The 19776-nt window shown below is 47.5% G+C and overlaps 1 protein-coding gene across 1 annotated transcript in view; it reads right to left on the bottom strand.

Moving 5' to 3' along the window:
• Positions 1-19776, bottom strand: part of VWF (von Willebrand factor) — a 151706-nt gene that overhangs the window by 118120 nt on the left and 13810 nt on the right. The window contains exons 5-7 of the mRNA XM_028163508.2: positions 13962-14064; positions 13472-13680; positions 5542-5663 (exon numbers count right to left, since the gene is read on the bottom strand). Of these exons, the coding sequence (XP_028019309.2) occupies positions 5542-5663; positions 13472-13680; positions 13962-14064 (434 nt within the window). The remainder of the gene's footprint in view (positions 1-5541; positions 5664-13471; positions 13681-13961; positions 14065-19776) is intronic.

Below are 19776 nucleotides of genomic sequence, written 5' to 3'. Positions count from 1 at the left end.
AAAGATCACAAGGAGTCGACAAGCCTGCACGCAGTGGATGGCGATGAATCTGACCCTCTATCTCAATGATTCACTGAAATTACTTGCCCTTTTTCCCTTTAAAAACTTTCATGGCCAAGCAAAACCTTTGGTGTCCATTCTGGGACACGAGTCCGCCTTCTCCCCAGATTGCCGGCTTTCGGATTAGAGCAACGTTTCTGTTTCTACCAGCACTTGCCTCTTGAGTATCGACTTTCAAGCAGCGAGCAGCCAGACCTGAGTTCGGTAACAGAAGTGGCCTCACGTTCAGATGTCAGCAGCAGAAGCAGGAGACGGCCCTCCACTCTGGAGGAGGTGACCCTGAGGAGGAGCAGGGCTGCAGCGACTACACCTCCCAGTGGAAGCGAGGCCAAGTCCATGGCCATCAAGTATAGTTCTGCAAGTCGCACAGTGCAGTGGCAACACACCCAAGGCTACCGTTCCCATGATAGACAGCATACGTGTGTACTACGTTCTAGGTACATTTATAATGTTTACCATGGCAATTTCCCAGCAGGTGATGGTAAAGTGTCTTGAGAAAGGGGTGCCTTTTTTCTAATTAGAAAGAGCATTGGGGGTCTTCTCTGGTGGCTCAGTGGTTAAGAATCCGCCTGCCAGTGCAGGGGACACGGGTTCGAGCCCTGGTCCGGGAAGATCCCACATGCCGCAGAGCAACTAAGCCCGTGGGCCACAACTACTGAGCCTGTGCTCTAGAGCCGGTGAGCCGCAACTACTGAGCCCACGTGCCACAACTACTGCTGAAGCCCACACGCCTAGAGCCTGTGCTCCGCAACAAAGGCAAGCCACAGCGACGAGAAGCCCCACGCAGCACAATGAAGAGTAGCCCCCGCTCGCCAGAACTAGAGAAAGCCCGTGTGCAGCAACCAAGACCCAATGCAGCCAAAAATAAATAATAAAATTAAAAATTAAAAAAAAAAAAAAAGAAAGAGCATTGCATGGACCAGCTGCAGCCTACATCCAGCCTCCTGGAGCCATGGGCTTCACGTTGCAGACAGGACTACAGGACACAAACAAGATCCCTGTGTAAGGTTCAGCCCTTGCTGACATTCCCCAGACTGACAGAATTTAAATTTTTTTTTAAAAGTGACCTAAGGATCTTTCTCAAACATTCATTGTGTAGTCGAGTTACCTGCAAATTAACGCCAATTATTTGAGCATCTATAGCTGGGTGCTTTTTGTTACTAGGTCTGCACCCTGAGCCCCAGACTCCAGCAGTCCTGCCCTCTGAAAAGCTGGGGAAAAAAACCCCCGCAAATCTGTGTGCCAGCAAACAAGCCATTATTCGTCCCAGCAGAGAGGCTCCGGCTTTTGTTGGCATAACAAGGAAACATTCATCCCCTGCGTATAAGTAATATGACCTGGCTCTCAGAATGAGCTGACTCCTTGCTGCCACCTTAGAAAGACAGAAAGTTCCAGAGAAGTGGGCGAATAGATTCTGGCGGCTCAAGGAAAGCTTTTCAGCCAGTGCCGGCTCCCCTACGGAACCCTTTGCCACTGAATACGGCTCTTGCAGCCACAATGGCAAACCCTTGTAAATGATGCCCATTTACCAGCCCTGACTTCTGAACCCAGGGACCCAGTGGGACTAAGCAGGCTGTGGATGGTTCCAGAGACGGCATCAATAACCTCCCAGGAGAAGTCTCTGTGCTTCCCAGCCAAGGGGGGGCGCCCAGTTCGTGGGCAAACACAGCCTGATTGGCTGAGACAAAGCCCGGCCCCTCTTCTCAGGTAAACAACCTGAAACAGGAGTTCGGACCTAGAAGGAGCTTGTGCCTTGGGAGGTCTGAGTGTCTGGGGGCCTCAGCCCAGCACTGAAAACTTGGTAACCAATTTCCTAAGCTGCTCCCAGGACACTGGTTAGTAAGAACTTTGAGGCACCCAGGAGACAAAGTGAGTAGCAAGTGTGCAGCTGGAGCCTCCAAAGGCACCCGGGAGACAAATGAGGCCTCTCTGGATTCTCTCCCCGCACCTCCCCAACGCCCCACCCCCCAGGCCCTCCCCCTCTGTCTCCGGGAGACAAAGTGCCCAGCTCCCTCCTCTACTCCGCCTCTGTATCAGGTTCCCCGTTTGAAAATCCTGTCTTCACCTCCCACTTCTTAGGGGCAAATGAGAGTATTCCTTCGTACCCCGAGGGTGGGAACACTTGTCTTGCACTTACTCTGCGCTGCCTGTGTTTGCAAAATAAAGTGAGACAAGCCCATGCCCTCAGTATCAGAGGTACCTACCTGCCCCCCCCGCCCCCCCCCGCCAGCTCACCAACTAACCTCCCATCCCCCTCCCCTCCACCAACCCCGCAATCCTACCCCTGCCTAGAGAACACTGAAAGGGGCGGGAGACAGCGAACCACAGCCATCTATGGAAGTGTACGTTTGGAAATAGAAGAAAGAGAGGATAAAATCCCTCCTCCTCCCCTCCCTGCTGCACAGGGCTCCTGGAGTGCCCTCAATCTGAAATGCCTCTGGGTTATAAGAAGCCCCAGAAGAAAAGTTGACTCCTGCACTTCCCCACCCCTCCGTGTCCATGTGTGTAGGCAACTTGCTCTCCTTCTAACCCCAAGCTGTGCTCAGATCAATCCCCCGCCTCCAAAAGAATGGGGTTATAGCTGGGAGGAGGGGAGGAGAGAAAGAATGAGTTTTGACCTTACACTTAAAGTACTGTGTGTGTTTGGCCTGCTTCTCCCACTCCCACTCTCGAAGTGTGGCCACTCCAGGGGCAAACACAGACACAAAAGTAATAATAATAACAACAGCAGCTCGTACAATTGAGCCCGCTGGGCGAAGCACTCCACACGCGTTCCCTTATCCTTACGATGGCCTCGTGCAGCAGGCACTGGTCCTGTGCCTATTTTACATATGTGGAAACTGAGGCTTGGAGAAGGCAAGTGTCTTGCCCAGAGTTACAAAGCCGGTAAGTGGCCCAGGGATGGGAAACACTTAAGGAGCTACAAGAACAAGCGGCTGCTACTTCAAAGTTTTCCTGGAAAGAAGAGGAAGCTACCCCCCTTCCCCAGGACAACACCTTCCCCCCAGGGTTAGAACTTGGTCTGCCTCTGTCAGTTGCCAGTACTGGGCTACGCTCCAGGTGACAGAGATGTTTCCGGACCAGCTGGAAAACCTAGCACCACTGAAACACTGGAAACCCAAGAAAAAGAGGCGTCAGGAATGTACTTGTTGATAAACTGGAAATTGTGTTTACGGTCCAGGCAGCTGGATCGAGCACAACCCAGAGCATTTTCCTGGTGCTGACGTACTCCTTGGTTCAGAAGATCAAATTGTTCCATGAAAATAGAAAGAGTGGGCAACTAATACTGAAGCTCTCTCACGCTAAGGTAGGTGTGTGCGTGTGCAGGTGGCTGTGTGTTTTATTTAGCTACTGGAGTAGGAGAGGGCTGGAGTTTCTCTACTTACACGCAGATTTGGTCTTACAAATGAAGGATTCGGGGTTATGATCGTGGGGGTGTCCCAATCCCTAGATAAATTACACCACCTAATTTGCATCCATCCATCCATTGAATATTTAGTGAGACTTATTATCAACCGTCTGTTTAGTCCACTCCAGAGAAACACACAAAGAATTTTAGAGCTGAAAGGAACCTCAGGATTCAGGGAGCCCAGCTCCTGAAGGAAAACACACAGAACAGCAGAGGGGGGATGGGGGCGGGCGGGCAGCGTGTGAATCCTGACTCCGCAATGCTAGCTGGTGACTCAGGGCAGCTCCTTAACCCCCAGCGCCAGCGCCAGCTCTGGTTTCCTCCTCGCCCTGGGGAACCGCACAGGCCCAGGCGAGGGGCTTATGTGGCCTGTGAAGTCCCGTCATGGCGACAGTCCTGGGGATAAGCAAGGGCCGCCCTCCCCCTGCACGGCTGTGGGTTGGAGCAGCGTGTTTGCTCAGGGGGGTGGAAGGTAGGGAGGCGATACTGTCAAGTAGCTGGCTCTGCGGGGGATGTTGGGTGCCGTATACGCCTCCCGTGTAGACTGGGGGTTGGGACTCACCCACCGGAAGCTGAGGGTGTTGGCTGGGGGGACTCACAGCCGAGTCACTCTGCAGGCACTGCCGTCAGCCCCAGGGAGCCGCCCCGTCTCCTTGCCCAGAGGCAGCCTGCATCCAATGACCGACTGGTCGGTGTGGCCCCCCTATGGGGCCAGTGCAGCTTTCAGAGCTCCTTGAAGGACCAGCTGAGGCCTCGGTTGTAACTACGTGGTATTCAGTTTCTCCCCCTGCCCAGCCCCGCCTCTCTCACTCCCTGAGAGCCTCCCTGGTCACTCGCTGCCCACAAACCTCCGCTGCCAGGGAACCTGCCTCACTTCACCTCCAAGGAACCCGTTCCGCAGACGGTGAGTCTCTGAGCGCAGCCTGGACAGGGCCTCCACGTGCTGACGAGAGCCCAGCCGCATCTGGGGCCGTGCCGCTCTCTCCTCCCTCAGCCCAGGCAGCCTGACCCCAAAGGCGGAGAGGGAGGTCGTCCATAGAGGGAGGTCTTTCCCCACCTTAAGCATCATTCTCCCAACTCCCCACACAGAAGCACAAAGGCCATCTCCACCCGCAAAAGGAGGAGACAGCGTGCAGTCCTGCCCACTCCCTCCCGGCCAGACCCCTTCCTCTCCAAGTGGGATCATAAAGGGTAACCCTGAAGGGGAAAGAGCTGCTAAGTACAGGGAGAAATAGGGCCATGCGGCGAGGGGCGGGAGGAGCCCCCATCTGCTCTGTCTCCGGACAGAAGCACACAGACAGGAGGCATGAGACCACAGAGGCAGCGAGTGGCGGAGGCAGCCACAAGCCAAGGAACCCCACAGCCCCCAGGAGCTGGAAGAAGCAGGGGGGACTCTCCCCTAGAGCCTCTGGAGGGAGCCCACCCTGCAGACACCTTGAAACCAAATTCAGACTTCTGGCCTCCAGACCCGTGAGAATGCATTCCTGTTGCTGTAAACCGCTGGGTTTGAGATAATTTGCTACTCCAGCCTCAGGAAACTATTACAACATCCAAGCTGGGGACATCAGGACTTGCCCCTCCTCTCCCCCCACCTTCCTCCCTCCCCCCAGCCTTCTTCCCTCCCCCACCAGGAGGTAACCCCCTTCCTGCTGATGTGCTGGTGAGACCTTGGGGCCTTGCCCCATACTTGTGCTTTATAACAACCACTTATTGGGCCCTTAAAAAGGAATGGTTTTCTACCACAGAATTTCAGACAGGTGGCAGGTGATGATGGTGATATTTGGGGCTGAGAGGGCGTTGGAACGTAAAACAGAAAAGTATAGTCACTCGCGGTACCAACTCACTCGACCAGGCCCATCTTCAGAGCTCCAGGCCCAGGAGAGTATTAGGATTAGCGTCCACGCGACTCTAGCCCCAGCTGGTTTTCAGGAGGAAAGGGGCCCGTGGGACATGGAGCACCCAGAGGGACCCATTCCTCCCCTGGATGGAGGACCTGGGACTGCGTATCGTTCTGCCTCTTGACTCCAGAAACCCCGCACCACCCAGCCCACATCAAGCCCGGGCGGACCCACCTTCTGCAGCTCGGAGGAGACATTGCACAAGCTGCTGGGAGGGGACGCCCGCTGGCACCGCTGTTCCCCACCGCTCAGGGCCCAGGAGTTGGCAAAGTCGTAGGGGTCCGAGGTCAAGGTCCCTGTGGAGAAAGTTTCAGGAGGGTGAAGCCACGGTCGTGAGACCCGGGACTTCTGAGTGAGAGCTCTAGGTCTGTTGTCACCTGAGTCAACTTTCTTTAGATTCGAACGCAGGCGTCTGTGGCAGGAGTACCCCAGCACTAACACCACGGGGCACGGGCACCCGGGTTCAGCCAGCGTCTGGCGGGGGGGCGGCTGGACGGATGGGCACAGTGAGGAAGACGCCAGGAAAGGCGAGGAAGAACAGTCCACCCACTCTCGCTTCTCAGGACTTTGCTCCCTTTCCTCCTCCTGTGCGGAATGTTCTCCACCCCCTTATTACCCTGACTCTCTCAATGTATTCTTCGAGATGCAGCCCCGGAACCACTTCCTCCAGGAAGCCCTTCTGAATTACCTTGACTCCCTATCTCCCTCCCCAGTCTGGCTGGGTGTCCCTTCTCTGTGCTCCCTCGGCACCCTGGCCATCCCTCTATCAAAGCTCTCATCAGCCTTTGTGTTAGTATCCTTTTTGCTTATATTCACCCCCCATTCAACTGTGAGCTCCTTAATTCAGGGCACAGGCTGTGCCTCTTATCTCTAAGCTCTCATCTGCTGGATGGTGGATACTCAACATATTTTTGCAGAATGAAGGTAAGGATGTGGCATGAACCTAAGCATCCCCATCACTGCACCCCTGGTGCTCGCAGAGCATCTGTGCCTTGGTACTCAGAGCAAACACGCTCCTATCAGCTACCCACAAGAGACTGTGAGGGCCTTCCGGGCCTGCATGGCCTGGTACCAAGTCAGTGCCAAATAGAACTGCTGCACCTTCATTGCAAAGGGGCTTAGTGGAGCAGGAAGGCAAGGAGTCCACCTGCATAGCCAGATCTGGAAGAGTGAAGCACGCTTCAAGGTCAGACCATGCACTTGGAAATAGAAAATAAACTATCCCCGCAAAAAGAAAAGCAGGACCTTGGAAGTATAGTGAGTTGGCCTCTGGGTGTGGTGAGCAGAAAAAAATGGCCCCCAAAGATATGTCCACTTCCTAGTTCGCAGAACCTGTGAATATTTTATGGCAAAAGATGTGATTGAATAAAGCATTGTGAGAGGAAGAGCTTATCCTGGGTTCACTGAGTGAGCCTTAAACGCAATCACATACGTCCTTGTAAGAGAGGGGTAAGGACTTCCCTGGTGGTCCAGAGGTTAAGACTTTGCCTTCCAATGCAGGGGGTGCGGGTTCGATCCCTGGTCAGGGAGCTAAGATCCCACATGCCTCATGCCCCAAAAAAGCAAGCAAACAAACAAAAACTTAAAACAGAAGCAATATTGTAACAAATTCAATAAAGACTTTAAAAATGGTCCACATCAAAAAAAAAAATCTTTAAAAAAAAAAGAGACAGAGGGGCAGAGGGAGATCAGACAGAGACACACACAGAGCAGGCAATGTGCAGACCGAGGCAGAGATTGAAATAATGCAGCCACAGGTCCAGGATGGCTGGCAGTGGCTGGAAGAGGCAAGGCACAGATTCTCCCCAGAGCCCCTGGAGGAAGTGTAGTCCTGTCATCACCTTGGTTTTGGACTTCTGGCCTTCTAGAATTGTGAGAGAATAAATTTCTGTTGTCTTAAGCCATCAAGCTTGCAGTAATTTGTTGGCAGCTGCAGGAAACTAATACATGGAGAAGCCAAAGGGAAGGGCACTTAAATCTGTGACATTTCTACTATGTGCCAGCCATTATGATAGGCATTCTCTGGGTTCTTAGTCACCACACCACACAGGCTTGCCCACCTTCTAATATACCATCTCAAGGAAGAGGAGGAGAAGAGGCTTTGTGCTATGTGGGGAAAGCCCGAGAGAGAATCAAGACCCCTGGTCTGGTCTCAGTTCTCCTTCGATCGCCCTGTGTGATCTTGGGCTGATCCCATAATCTCCTGAGCCTGATTCCTCGTATGTAAAATGATGGGTTAGACTAGAGGACCTCTAGATCCTTTCCTGACCTTTTAGGAAGTGAAACCCTATGGGCTAAATCTGAAATGAGACATAAGGATGTCTGATAGATGGAATTACAAATCATCTCGCTTATAGAAAAATCTCTGAGAGCCAGAGTTAAAAACCAGCTGGGCAGGCTCCCATGACGTCAGGAAGCAGGGTTAACTGTCGAGTCTTTGCCAACCAAAAAAAAATAAACCTGCAGTCCTCTGAGAGTGCTTTCCAAAATATCACCAGAGCCCTGACTTTTTGCCAACATGCACCACCTTCTCCCTAGTAACATAGGTCCCATTTTTAGTTAGTATTTTTTAATTGAAGTATAGTTGATTTGCAGTGTTTCAGGTGTACAGCAAAGTGATTCAGTTATACATATGCATATATATTCCTTTTCAGATTCTTTTCCATTAGAGGTTATTACAAGATATTGAATATAACCTGTGCTATACTGTAGGTCCTTGTTGTTTATTTTCTATACAGTAGCATGTATCTGTTAATCCCAAACCATTTTTAGTTTTTTAGATCTTAAAGCCTGGAGAAAAAGACATCTTAGGGCTGGGACTTCCATTTCTGGCAAGACAGCACATTAGAAAAATCTGAAAACTCTGCCACTGCAAAGGACAAATATCCTGTTGAATCTGTGTTTAATCCCATTTTAAAAAGTAGAGGGAATGACAAGGGACAAAAAAGAAGGAGAAGAAAGAAAGGAGGAAGGGAAGGGAAGAAAGTTTAAAAACAAGGAAAGAAAGTTTAAGAATAGAACTGGCAAATATGACTTAATGTTCTGACTACAGGGTATTACAGTGGGGGTGGCAATATTGCCAACTAATGTGCTTGGGTTTTAACAGCTCCTTGGAGACTGATGGAAATGAGTCTTGGGTCTGCATGATGTAGGGAGATGGGCTTAGACCTCTTTGTGAACCTGGGAGTCTTGAAGGACTACCCCCTCCGTGAGAAAGCTAACAAGAAAAAAATTCACTCTGAGAAGTAGGAAAATAATAAGGAAGTTTATTTCCTTGGTCTGGACTCTGAATAGGAGGGGAAAAGTCTCCTCTGAGAATTTATAGTGATAGGAAAGCCCTCATTTAGCATTGAGATTCCAATTTATACTTCTTGTGAGATTCAGTAACTCCATATTAAAAAATTAGCATAAAACCCTTCTACAGATGAGCTTACAATCCAAAATTATGCAACATAGACAACAATCTACTTCAAGCAAGACCCAGCAGACATAAAGATAACATGATTCAAGCTCTAAAAACTTCAGATAATAAAGTTTTTGTACAGAGGTTATAAAAGAAATATATTTTAAATTGCTGTTATAAAGAAGAAATCAAAACTTGATAAAAGAACAAGACAATAAGAAAAATAATAGAGTTGAAAAAGTGCCAGATTTACCTTCTAAAATTACAAATATAGTCAATGAAATAGAAAAGTCAATTGATGGATTAGACATCATCTGTCAATTAGAGTTGAGAGAGAATTAGTGAACTAGAAGATAGATCTAAATAGTGATGTGCTGATAAGCCAGCTCTCTGGGGGGAAAGCAAAGCCCTGATTTGCTTGTTTCCATGGTGTAAATACTCCCACCATGGCCAGTTTCAAGCTACCAACATGACATTACTGAAAATGGAGCTGGAAAAGATGCACACAATCGGTTCTCACCAGCCAGCATGACCATACCACTCAAGCAACAAAGAGGGATAAAGAGATAGAAAAGTGGAAGTATGGTAAAGAGGGAAAATAGGGTGGAATAAAAATATCCAACATATGTCTAACAGAAGAGAGAAAATGACTGAAATTTTCCTATATCTGATGAAAGGTAGGAATCAGCAGATTCATGAGTCACAAAAAGTCTCAAGCAAGATAATAAAAATAAAACCCACACATAGAAATAGCACAGTGAAATTTCAGAATACCAAAAGCAATGAGATGACTTATACACAAAGCTAAAAGACACATTGTCTGTGAAGAAATGACAATTAGACTGACAACATACTTCTCAACAGCAACAATGGAACAGCATCCTCAAAGCACTGTGAGAAATAACCAATGTCCTAGAATTCTATACCTAGCTAACATATCATATAAGAATGAAGGAGTGTTTGTTTCAGTTATCACTACCAGATGCTGAGTGAGGAACTACTAAGGGATGTTTTTTAAAAAAATAGAAATTGAACCTACTAAAAATAGTAACATAAAAGGAGAAATTATGAGCAAAGAACCTGTTAAACATGAAGGCATAGCCAAAGAAGCACCAATTATGTAAAATTATGATAATAATGCCAAATTTAGTAGTTATTCAAACAACGTGGGGGGCTTCCCTGGTGGCGCAGTGGTTGAGAGTCTGCCTGCCAATGCAGGGGACACGGGTTCGAGCCCTGGTCTGGGAGGATCCCACATGCCGCGGAGCAACTAAGCCCGTGAGCCACAATTACTGAGCCTGCGCGTCTGGAGCCTGTGCTCCGCAACAAGAGAGGCCGCGACAGTGAGAGGCCCGCGCACCGCGATGAAGAGTGGCCCCTGCTTGCCGCAACTGGAGAAAGCCCTCGCACAGAAACGAAGACCCAACACAGCCATAAATAAATAAATAAATAAATAAATAAAATTTAAAAAAAAAAAAAAAAAAAAAAAACGTGGGGGGACAATGAGGGCATTATTCATATAGTAATGGGTAGATGAAGCAGATAAAAGGTAGTAAAAAAAATAGTAGACTTGAAAAACACAATTAACAAAGGTAGTTCAACAAAAAGATACAGCATCTGGCACCAATCAGGAAACATTCTGACAAGCCTCTTAGATAGCCTCATCCACCAGAAGGCAGACAGCAGAAGCAAGAAGAACTACAATCCTGCAGCCTGTGGAATGAAAACCACATTCACAGAAAGATAGACAAAATGAAAAGGCAGAGGGCTATGTACCAGATGAAGGAAAAAGATAAAACCCCAGAAAAACAACTGAATGAAGTGGATATAGGAGACCTTCCAGAAAAAGAATTCAGAATAGTGATAGTGAAGATGATCCAGGACCTCGGAAAAAGAATGGAGGCAAAGATTGAGAAGATGCAAGAAATGTTTAACAAAGATCTAGAAGAATTAAAGAACAAACACCTAGAAGAATTAAAGAACAAACAAACAGAGATGAACAATACCATAACTGAAATGAAAAATACACTAAAAGGAATCAATAGCAGAATAACTGAGGCAGAAGAACGGATAAGTGACCTGGAAGACAGAATGGTGGAATTCACTGCCACGGAACAGAATAAAGAAAAAAGAATTAAAAGACATGAAAACAGCCTAAGAGACCTCTGGGACAACATTAAACACACCAACATTCACATTACAGGGGTCCCAGAAGGAGAAGAGAGAGAGAAAGGACCTGAGAAATATTTGGAGAGATTATAGTCAAAAACTTCCCTAACATGGAAAAGGAAATAGCCACCCAAGTCCAGGAAGCACAGAGTCCCAGGCAGGATAAACCCAAGGAGAAACACGCTGAGACACATAGTAATCAAATTGACAAAAATTAAAGACAAAGAAAAATTATTAAAAGCAGCAAGGGAAAAACAACAAATAACATACAAGGGAACTCCCATAAGGTTAACAGCTCATTTCTCAGCAGAAACTCTGCAAGCCAGAAGGGAGTGGCAAGATATATTTCAAGCGATGAAAGGGAAGAACCTACAACCAAGATTACTCTACCTGGCAAGGATTTCATTCAGAGTTCAACAGAGAAATCAAAAGCTTTACAGACAAGCAAAAGCTAAGAGAATTCAGCACCACCAAACCGGCTCTACAACAAATGCTAAAGGAACTTCTCTAAGTGGGAAACACAAGAGAAGAAAAGGACCTACAAAAACAAACCCAAAACAATTAAGATAATGGCAATAGGGACATACATATTGATAATTACCTTAAATGTGAATGGATTAAATGCTCCAACCAAAAGACACAGGCTCACTGAATGGATACAAAAACAAGGCCCATATATATGCTGTCTACAAGAGACCCACTTCAGACCTAGGGACACATACAGACTGAAAGTGAGGGCATGGAAAAAGATATTCCATGCAAATGGAAATCAAAAGAAAGCTGGAGTAGCAATCCTCATATCAGATAAAATAGACTTAAAAATAAAGAAGCAATTTGCATTCTGAGATAAATTTTTTCTTGTCTTATATTTCAATTTATTTTCTTCTTTTTCTTCAGATGTAAAATATATCCAACACTTAATTCCAAAGGCAAATGTATCTATGACATTGCTGTCCAGCCCAGGTTTTTACACCCATATGACCAATGTGATAGGACCATAATTCATTATCTTTTTACCACCGAAAACTGTTTTACATCTGTAATGACAGAGAAATGGCTTTATCATGCTGATGCTGGTGGCAAAGAACTAATAGTTGGCTACTTCAATTACTAGTAATCTTCGCTGGATGAGGCCCTGCTTCACACATTTGGCCCAAAACCTTGCAACCCACCTGAGGTAGAAACAGAGATGCGCTACCCAGATCCCTTTCACGCAGGACTTGATTTGCTCTTCAGAGTCTGTCTCAGCTACAGAGAACTACCTCCTGATGTCATACCCTTCTAGAGGCAGTCGATATGCAGTGAGCGAATGGGGCCCAGACTTCTTAGCCTGGTATGGAACATTCTGAGGGGCAGCCCTTGCTCTAGAGCTCTCTCTCTACTCAACTCTCCTTCCTCCCCTTCCTTTCGATATTGATCTCTAATAAACACCTTGTACCATAGATTCCACTGAGATTAAATAAATAAATAAATAAGAAAACATTCTGTTGGAGCATACGTAGAACAATTACAAAAGATCATGTACTAGGCCACAAATAAATCTCCCCAAATTTCTAATTTAAATCAGAAATCAATTTAGTTGCAAAAGATAGCTTTTAAAATTCTAAACATTTAAAATTTTTAAGCACACTTAATAGGTTGAGAAAAAACTCAAAATGGAAGTAGAAAATTCATAGAACTCAATGAAAATGAAAATATTTACCTATCAAAGTTGGTGTGATACAGCTAAGGCAGTATTTAAGGAAAGCTGATAGCCTCAAATGTACATACTGAACAATAAAAAGTTTAAGAAATCAGGGCTGGAGAACACAGAAGCAAATGATCTTACTATTTTCCAGTCCAATGAAAGGAATAATCAACTGTTTCTCGACACACTTACCCCTTAACCGTAAAAAAGAAGGAGAACTTATACACAAATGTTCAGCTTTTGCAAAAGAACATCCCTACTTAAATGTTTATGTAATTGAAATTATCAGAAGAATAAAGATTAGCAGTGGTTTTCGCATTGTCCATATTACTTCCTATTGCTTGTGAACACACACATGCACGCACAGCCACATAAACTAGCCTTTTTGGACAGTGTAGAGGACCACCCTTTTCTTTTGGCCACACTGCGTGGCTTGTAGGATCTTAGTTCCCCAACCAGGGATCGAACCCAGGCCCCCAGCAGTGGAAACACGGAGTCCTAACCACTGGACCACCAGGGAAGTCCCAGGACCACCCTTTATGGATTTCATCCTCAAAGTTCCATCACAGTGGCTCAGGAGGCTCTGTTCAAACCATCCAGCATTTATCAACCATCTGCCACGTGGGTAATTCAAGGTTGAACAACGTCAGGTCTGAGGAGCCCCCAAGATCTGATTTGCCGGGGGGTCTAGGAAGCGAAGTAGAACACTAAGAGATACGGTTGGCGGGATAAGTTGAGCTGAGGACTTGGGGAGGCTGGAACGCCAGGGGAAGAGTCATAGTGAAGACTGGTGAGCAGGACAGCACAGCCATGCGTTCGGGAAACGGTGTGTCAGAAAAGCCTACCTTCTTGAGTCCGGAAGTCATCTTCGGCAAAGATGTTAAAGTTGCCGCACAGCCCACAGGTCTTGTTGAAGTGTCTGTCTGACAGCAGGACTTGAAAGTTGCCGCTGCCATCAATCCTGGCCACAAAGCCGTAGGCCTCGCTGGACAGCTTGTAGTACCCAGCCTCAGTTTCTAGGTACAGCCCTTTGGAGGCATAGGGCATGGAGACCCTGGACGGACAGGAGGAACTCAGGAAGTGGCCTTCTTGTCCATTTTCTGGATGTCCCTCCACCCTTCAACCCGACCATGCTGCAGGGTTCAGACCGAGGAGCAGAGGCTGCGGGCCTAGTCCAAGCGTTGGGACACCCCACTCTCGCCCACCCTGCTCACTTCCTCTGGGCACATCTACTTCCTCTCTCTGGGCCCTGCTGCTTCATCCGAAAGACGATGGGGGAGTACAGGGGAATTATCAGGGTCCCTTCTAATTTGAACTTTCTGGGCTCCGACTTACCTCTGGTCCCCCTGCAGCACGGTACCATTGACAAACACGTGGATATCGAAAAATTCCCCAAGGTACACGGAGAGGCTCACTCTCTTGCCATCTTGGAAGTCCCCTGAAAGAGAAAAGAATTATTTAAACTGGGTAGCAATTATTACTCCCAAAAAGTGAATACATTTATTTATAATCATCATCTCTATAATCTTATCTCAGTGGAAAACTCCCCTCAAAGATTTAACAAATGGGCAACAAAAATTTCCCTAAAAATCTCATTGGCTCACTCATCTTTCCATTCATCTAAAAATATTTACTGAGTGCCTTCTGGATACATAGCCCTCTAGTAGTCTCTTATATTTCTCAAAAGAGAAATGTAAAATTCTGACCCCTTCCTTCTGGGAGTTTACAATCGAAGTATAAAGATAAAATAAGCATGAGTCGAATGCATTCTAAGGCAGTGAATCAAAGCCACAATGTGAGTTATTGGTGACAGGAACTCTGGGATGTGTTATTTAAAATGTTCTCTTAGAAAGGGAACCCTCCTACACTGTTGGTGGGAATGCAAAGTGGTTCAGCCACTGTGGAAAACAGTACGAGGTTCCTCAAAAAACTAAAAATAGAGTTGCCGTATGATCCAGTGATCCCACTCCTGAGCATATACCCAGACGAAACTATAATTCAAAAAGATACATGCACCCCTATGTTCATTATGGCACTATTCACAATAGCCAAGATATGGAAGCAACCTAAATGTCCATCAACAGATGAACGGATAAAGAAGATGTGTTGTGTATATATATATATATATATATATATATATATATATATATATATACACACATACAATGAAATGCAACTCAGCCATTAAAAAAATGCAAAATCATGCCATTTGCAGCAACACGGATGGACCTAGAGATTATCCTACTAAGCGAAGTAAGAAAGAGAAAGAGAAATACCATATGATATCACTTACACGTGGAATCTAAAATATGACACAAATGAACCTATCTACAAAACAGAAAAAGACACACAGACATAGAGAACAGACTTGTGGTTGCCGGAAGAGGGAGGGAAGGAAGGATTAGAAGTTTGGGATTAGCAAATGCAAACTGGTATATATAGAATGGATAAACAGCAAGGTCCTACTATAGAGCACAGGGAACTATATTCAATAACCTATGATAAAACTATAATGGAAAAGAATATGAAAAGGAATACATATACATGTATAACTGAGTCAATTGGCTATACAGCAGAAGTTAACACAACATCATAAATCAACTACACTTTGGTAAAAATTCAAAAAGAATAAATAAAATGGAGATGCGTGCGTCTCTCCTCACTGTACTGAATTCGCTTCTCTGGGAGAGGTTTAGAGATACCACAGGTAAAACGCCTCACTCCATGCGGGGAACTTAATAAGGACACAGATGTTGCCATTAGAGATGTCTGAATAGCCAAACACATGATCAAATGGTCTCTGACGTTCCCGTTGTGAGGGGCAAACGCAGAGGCAAGGGTGATGGCAGTTGACATGAAAGCGGGAAAACAGGAAGAGACATTTTTGCAGCTTAATGAAGACCTAACAACCCCACTGCTTGTCCGGAGAACAGGCGCCTGTGCTGGGCTACTGGTTTTCAAAGATAACTGAGTGGCCACAGGAGATGAAGGATCCAGAAGGAACAGTGTGGTCTGCGTCTCAAGCCTTTGAGACTGAGAAGTTGATGGAAATAGGGAAGATGAGGGCAGCCAGTGAAGACAGAGAGGGAAGATGCTGGAGAAACAGGGGTCAAAGTTGGGGGCGCCACGTCTTCATACTCCCGAAGAAATGGGGCGGGGACGCAGGTGGAAAGGTTAAGCTTGGAAATGAGGACATGTGCCTGCTCCTGGAAGGGTCAGGGGACTGTAGCTCCAGCTCCTCAGCAAAAGAGAAGGCAAGGGGCTTCCCTGGTGGCACACTGGTTAAGAATCCACCTGCCAAGGCAGGGGACATGGGTTCGAGCCCTGGTCCGGGAGGATCCCACATGCCGTGGAGCAACTAAGCCCGCACGCCACAACTACTGAGCCTGCGCTCTAGAGCCCGCGAGCCACAGCTACTGAGTCCGCGTGCCACAACTACTGAGGCCCGCGCACCTAGAGCCCATGCTCCACAACAAGAGAAGCCACCGCAATGAGAAGCCCGCGCACCGCAACGAAGAGTAGCCCCCGCTCACCGCAACTAGAGAAAGCCTGGGCGCAGCAGTGAAGACCCAACGCAGCCAAAAATAAATAAATAAAATAAATTAAAAAAAAGAGAAGGCAAGAATGTCTATGGAACCAAGTGCAGGAGGCTCGGAAGGTCTGTTGACGTGACGTGCAGCTGCCACGGCTGGGGCCACCGATAAAGCGAGCTAAGAAGGGTGGTTTCAGGACAGCCCATCAGAGGTCTGGAAGGAGGCGTCCTCCAACCAGGGCTTGAGCTGGACCCAGGCTGCTGGAGGACAGCGACACCTGGCGCGCGCGCGCGCGCGCACACACACACACACACACACACACACACAGAACCAACCAGAATGAGCCAGAAAATAGACTTGTTTCTGGTAAGATTTCAGTGAGGGCCGTGGCATGTAACTAAGAAGCCCATTCTAAGAATAGAGTCTTGAATGATATACTGTTAGTAGCTCAGGGGCCACCAGGAAAGGCCCAGAGACTACCCACAGCCCACAAGCCACAATCTGCCAAGCCCCAGACCAACGCTGGCAGGGGTTAAAGGAGATGCCAACTGTGGGGAAGGGTTTTGTCCTGTCCCATTGAGGAGTCTTGTCCGAACTGCATTTTCATTTCCAACAGTTTTTGTAGCAAGCAAATTTTTCAGAAGTTGAACAGACTTTCTGACAGCAAGAAATTAGCCGAAGAAAAACAAAAATAAGTAATAGGACAAATAAACTCAAATGTTAATGGTAGAGTCTGAGTGGTGGGTATAGGGGTGTTCATTGTCCTATTGTTTCAACTTTTCCGTATGTTTGAAATTTTCCATAATAAAATGCTGGGAAACGCAAACAAATGGGAGAGCCCGGCAACAGCCTTCAGTTTGCAGTTTGCCTTCCCGGCCCCTCGACATTCACAGTGGGCCAAAGACTGAACCCCTCGCCGGCCTCTGCTGGGGCTGACCCTGACCACCACACCCCAGCCTGGAGGGAGCCCTATTCACCACCTGCCTGCTGGCGGAGGTACAATGAGCCCAAGAGGTTGGGGTCTCCTCCCGGCCACAGAACCCACCTCCTCCTCACCAGTACAATTCCTATCCATCCCCAGTCTCCAGAGGGCTGGAGGGTTCTGCCCCTGCTTCACTAGGCAACTCAGCCCGTACATCACCTTGAGCTAGAGGCATCTCCCTCCTGGAAACAGGAGAGGAACCCTGGGCACCTCTCCTCAAAGGTGCTCCCTCCCCATCGTGGGGATTCAGAAAGGGTGCCTGAGAGAGCTAGGCAGCCAGCCAGGGGTGGGGCAGGAGGCGGGGTGGCGGTGTTTGCTGGAGAGTGGGTGGGGAACACTGCCTGCAATCAGGCAGCTTGGTGTGAACCACCATCCTGCAGTTGCCTTCAAGGCTTTCAAGGATGTAAGATCACCTCAACAGTCACTTGTTCCATGGGAAGCAGGGCTGAACAGGTGCCGTGGGGAAGCCGAGAGGTCACTACCACTATGAAGGAAGGGCCTGAAGGCTGGGCCAGCCAAGACTCTAGCAGGAAGTCAATCAAAAGGGAACCAGGAGAATGTGACAGAGCCCCGAGCCTCCCACTGTTGGGGTGCATGGGAGCTCCCATCTTTTCCAGGTAAAAGGTGATACAGCCTGACTCCACAGCCCGTGGGACCTGGGTCCACCAGGTAGCTGACACTCGGTGTCACTTGCCCGTCATCACACAGCTGGTGAGTGACGACGGGATTGGGACTCAGACCGGGGGCTGGTTTAAGCATTTGAAGGGTGGGCTCTGCATGGCCCCAGGAGCGATGGCATCTGGAAGCTGAGGAGCCTGCCAGGGGCACCCAGAGCCCAGCACTGCGTAAGGCAGCAGCCCGTTGGTGGAGGTCAGGGTAGAGGTGCCGGGATCGGGACCCTCAGTGAGGAAAGAACTGCAGGACCCTGTGGAATTCCACACCCAAGGCACGGGCAGCAAGGGGAGGTTTGGAAGGAGGAGACTTCAGAAAAGCATACTGTGGCAGCATGAAGGAGCTTGGAGACCATCTAAACAAGTGGCTTTAAAACGTTTTTGCTCACATATATCCAGACAAAACTATAATTCAAAAAGATACACGCACCCCTATATTCATACCAGCACTACTCACAATAGCCAAGACATGGAAGCAACCTAAATGTCCATCGACAGATGAATGGATAAAGAAGATGTGGCACATATATATATAATGGAATACTACTCAGCCATCAAAAAAGAATAAAATAATGCCATTTGCAGCAACATGGATGGACCTAGAGATTACCCTACTAAGCGAAGTAAGTCAGAAAGAGAAAGACAAATACCATATGATATCACTTATACGTGGAATCTAAAATACAACACAAATGAAACTACCTAAGAAACAGAAACAGACTCCCAGAAATAGAGAACAGACGTGTGGTGGCCGAGGTAGGGGGAGGGAAAGATTGGGAGTTTGGGGTTAGTAGATGCAAACTATTAAATAGAGAGTGGCTAAACAACAAGGTCCTATACTGTAGAGCACAGGGAACTATATGCAATACACTGTGATAAACTATAATGGAAAAGAATATGAAAAAGAATATATATATATAACTGAGTCACTTTGCTGTACAGCAGTAATTAACACAACACTGTAATTTAACTATACTTCAATAAAAAAATAAAATTTAAAAAAAGAACATTTTTGCTCAGAAAGTGGAGTAAAAATGCCAGTAACTTCACGACCCAGCGCATGCACCATACACATTTCACATAACATCCCTACCCTAACCCTGTGCCAGGCTCTCTGGTACTTTCTGGTGTCTTCTATTCTCTTCCACGTAATTTTTTTTCATGCTGGTTACAACCATTCCATTCATTTTATGACCCATATGTTGTGACTCAGTTTGCAAAACACTGATCTATACTGACTCCATTCTACAGTTGGAGAAACTGAGGCCCAAGTTTACAACAGGCTTTCTCCACCTCGGCGCTATTAACACTGCGGGCCAGATACTTCTTTGTTGTGGTGGCCACTCTGTGCACGTAGGATAATTAGCCGTATCCCTGGCTTCTACCTATCAGATGACACTAGCCTCCACCCCACAAGCTCTGACAATCTAAAATGTCTCTAGACACAACCAAATGTCCTCTGGAGGAAAAAAAATCACCCTGGTTGAGAACTACTGGTTTACACCGCTAACACGGGCAGAGCCCACATCAGGGTTTTCTAACTCCAAGGCCAAACCTCCCTTTGTAACACAAAGCCACCTAACGGGGCGTCTGAGTGCTCAGGATTCAGTTAACCACTAGTGCAGGAGAGAACTCTCCATCAGCCTTATGTTTTATTTGCTTCCTTCCCTCCCTGCAGAACTCAGGAGGGCATCTGATGACGTGCAGCCATTAGGAAGATGAGCCATTAGAAACTGCCAGCGACGGACTTCCCTGGCAGTCCAGTGGTTAGGACTCCGCGCTCACTGCCGAGGGCCTGGGTTCAATCCCTGGTCAGGGAACTAAAAATCCCACAAGCCACGTGGTGCGGCCAAAAAAAAAGGAAAGAAACTGCCGGCGAGCCCTGGGGCGGGAGGACACTCCCACGGTCTGCAGACCTTGCAGGCCCGCACTTCCTGTAACTGTCAGAAGATGGGCAAGGTGTC

This window comes from Balaenoptera acutorostrata, chromosome 11, assembly GCF_949987535.1.
Source record: "Balaenoptera acutorostrata chromosome 11, mBalAcu1.1, whole genome shotgun sequence".
Classification (NCBI taxonomy): Eukaryota; Metazoa; Chordata; class Mammalia; order Artiodactyla; family Balaenopteridae; genus Balaenoptera; species Balaenoptera acutorostrata.
This window is presented reverse-complemented; position numbering and strand designations above follow the sequence as displayed.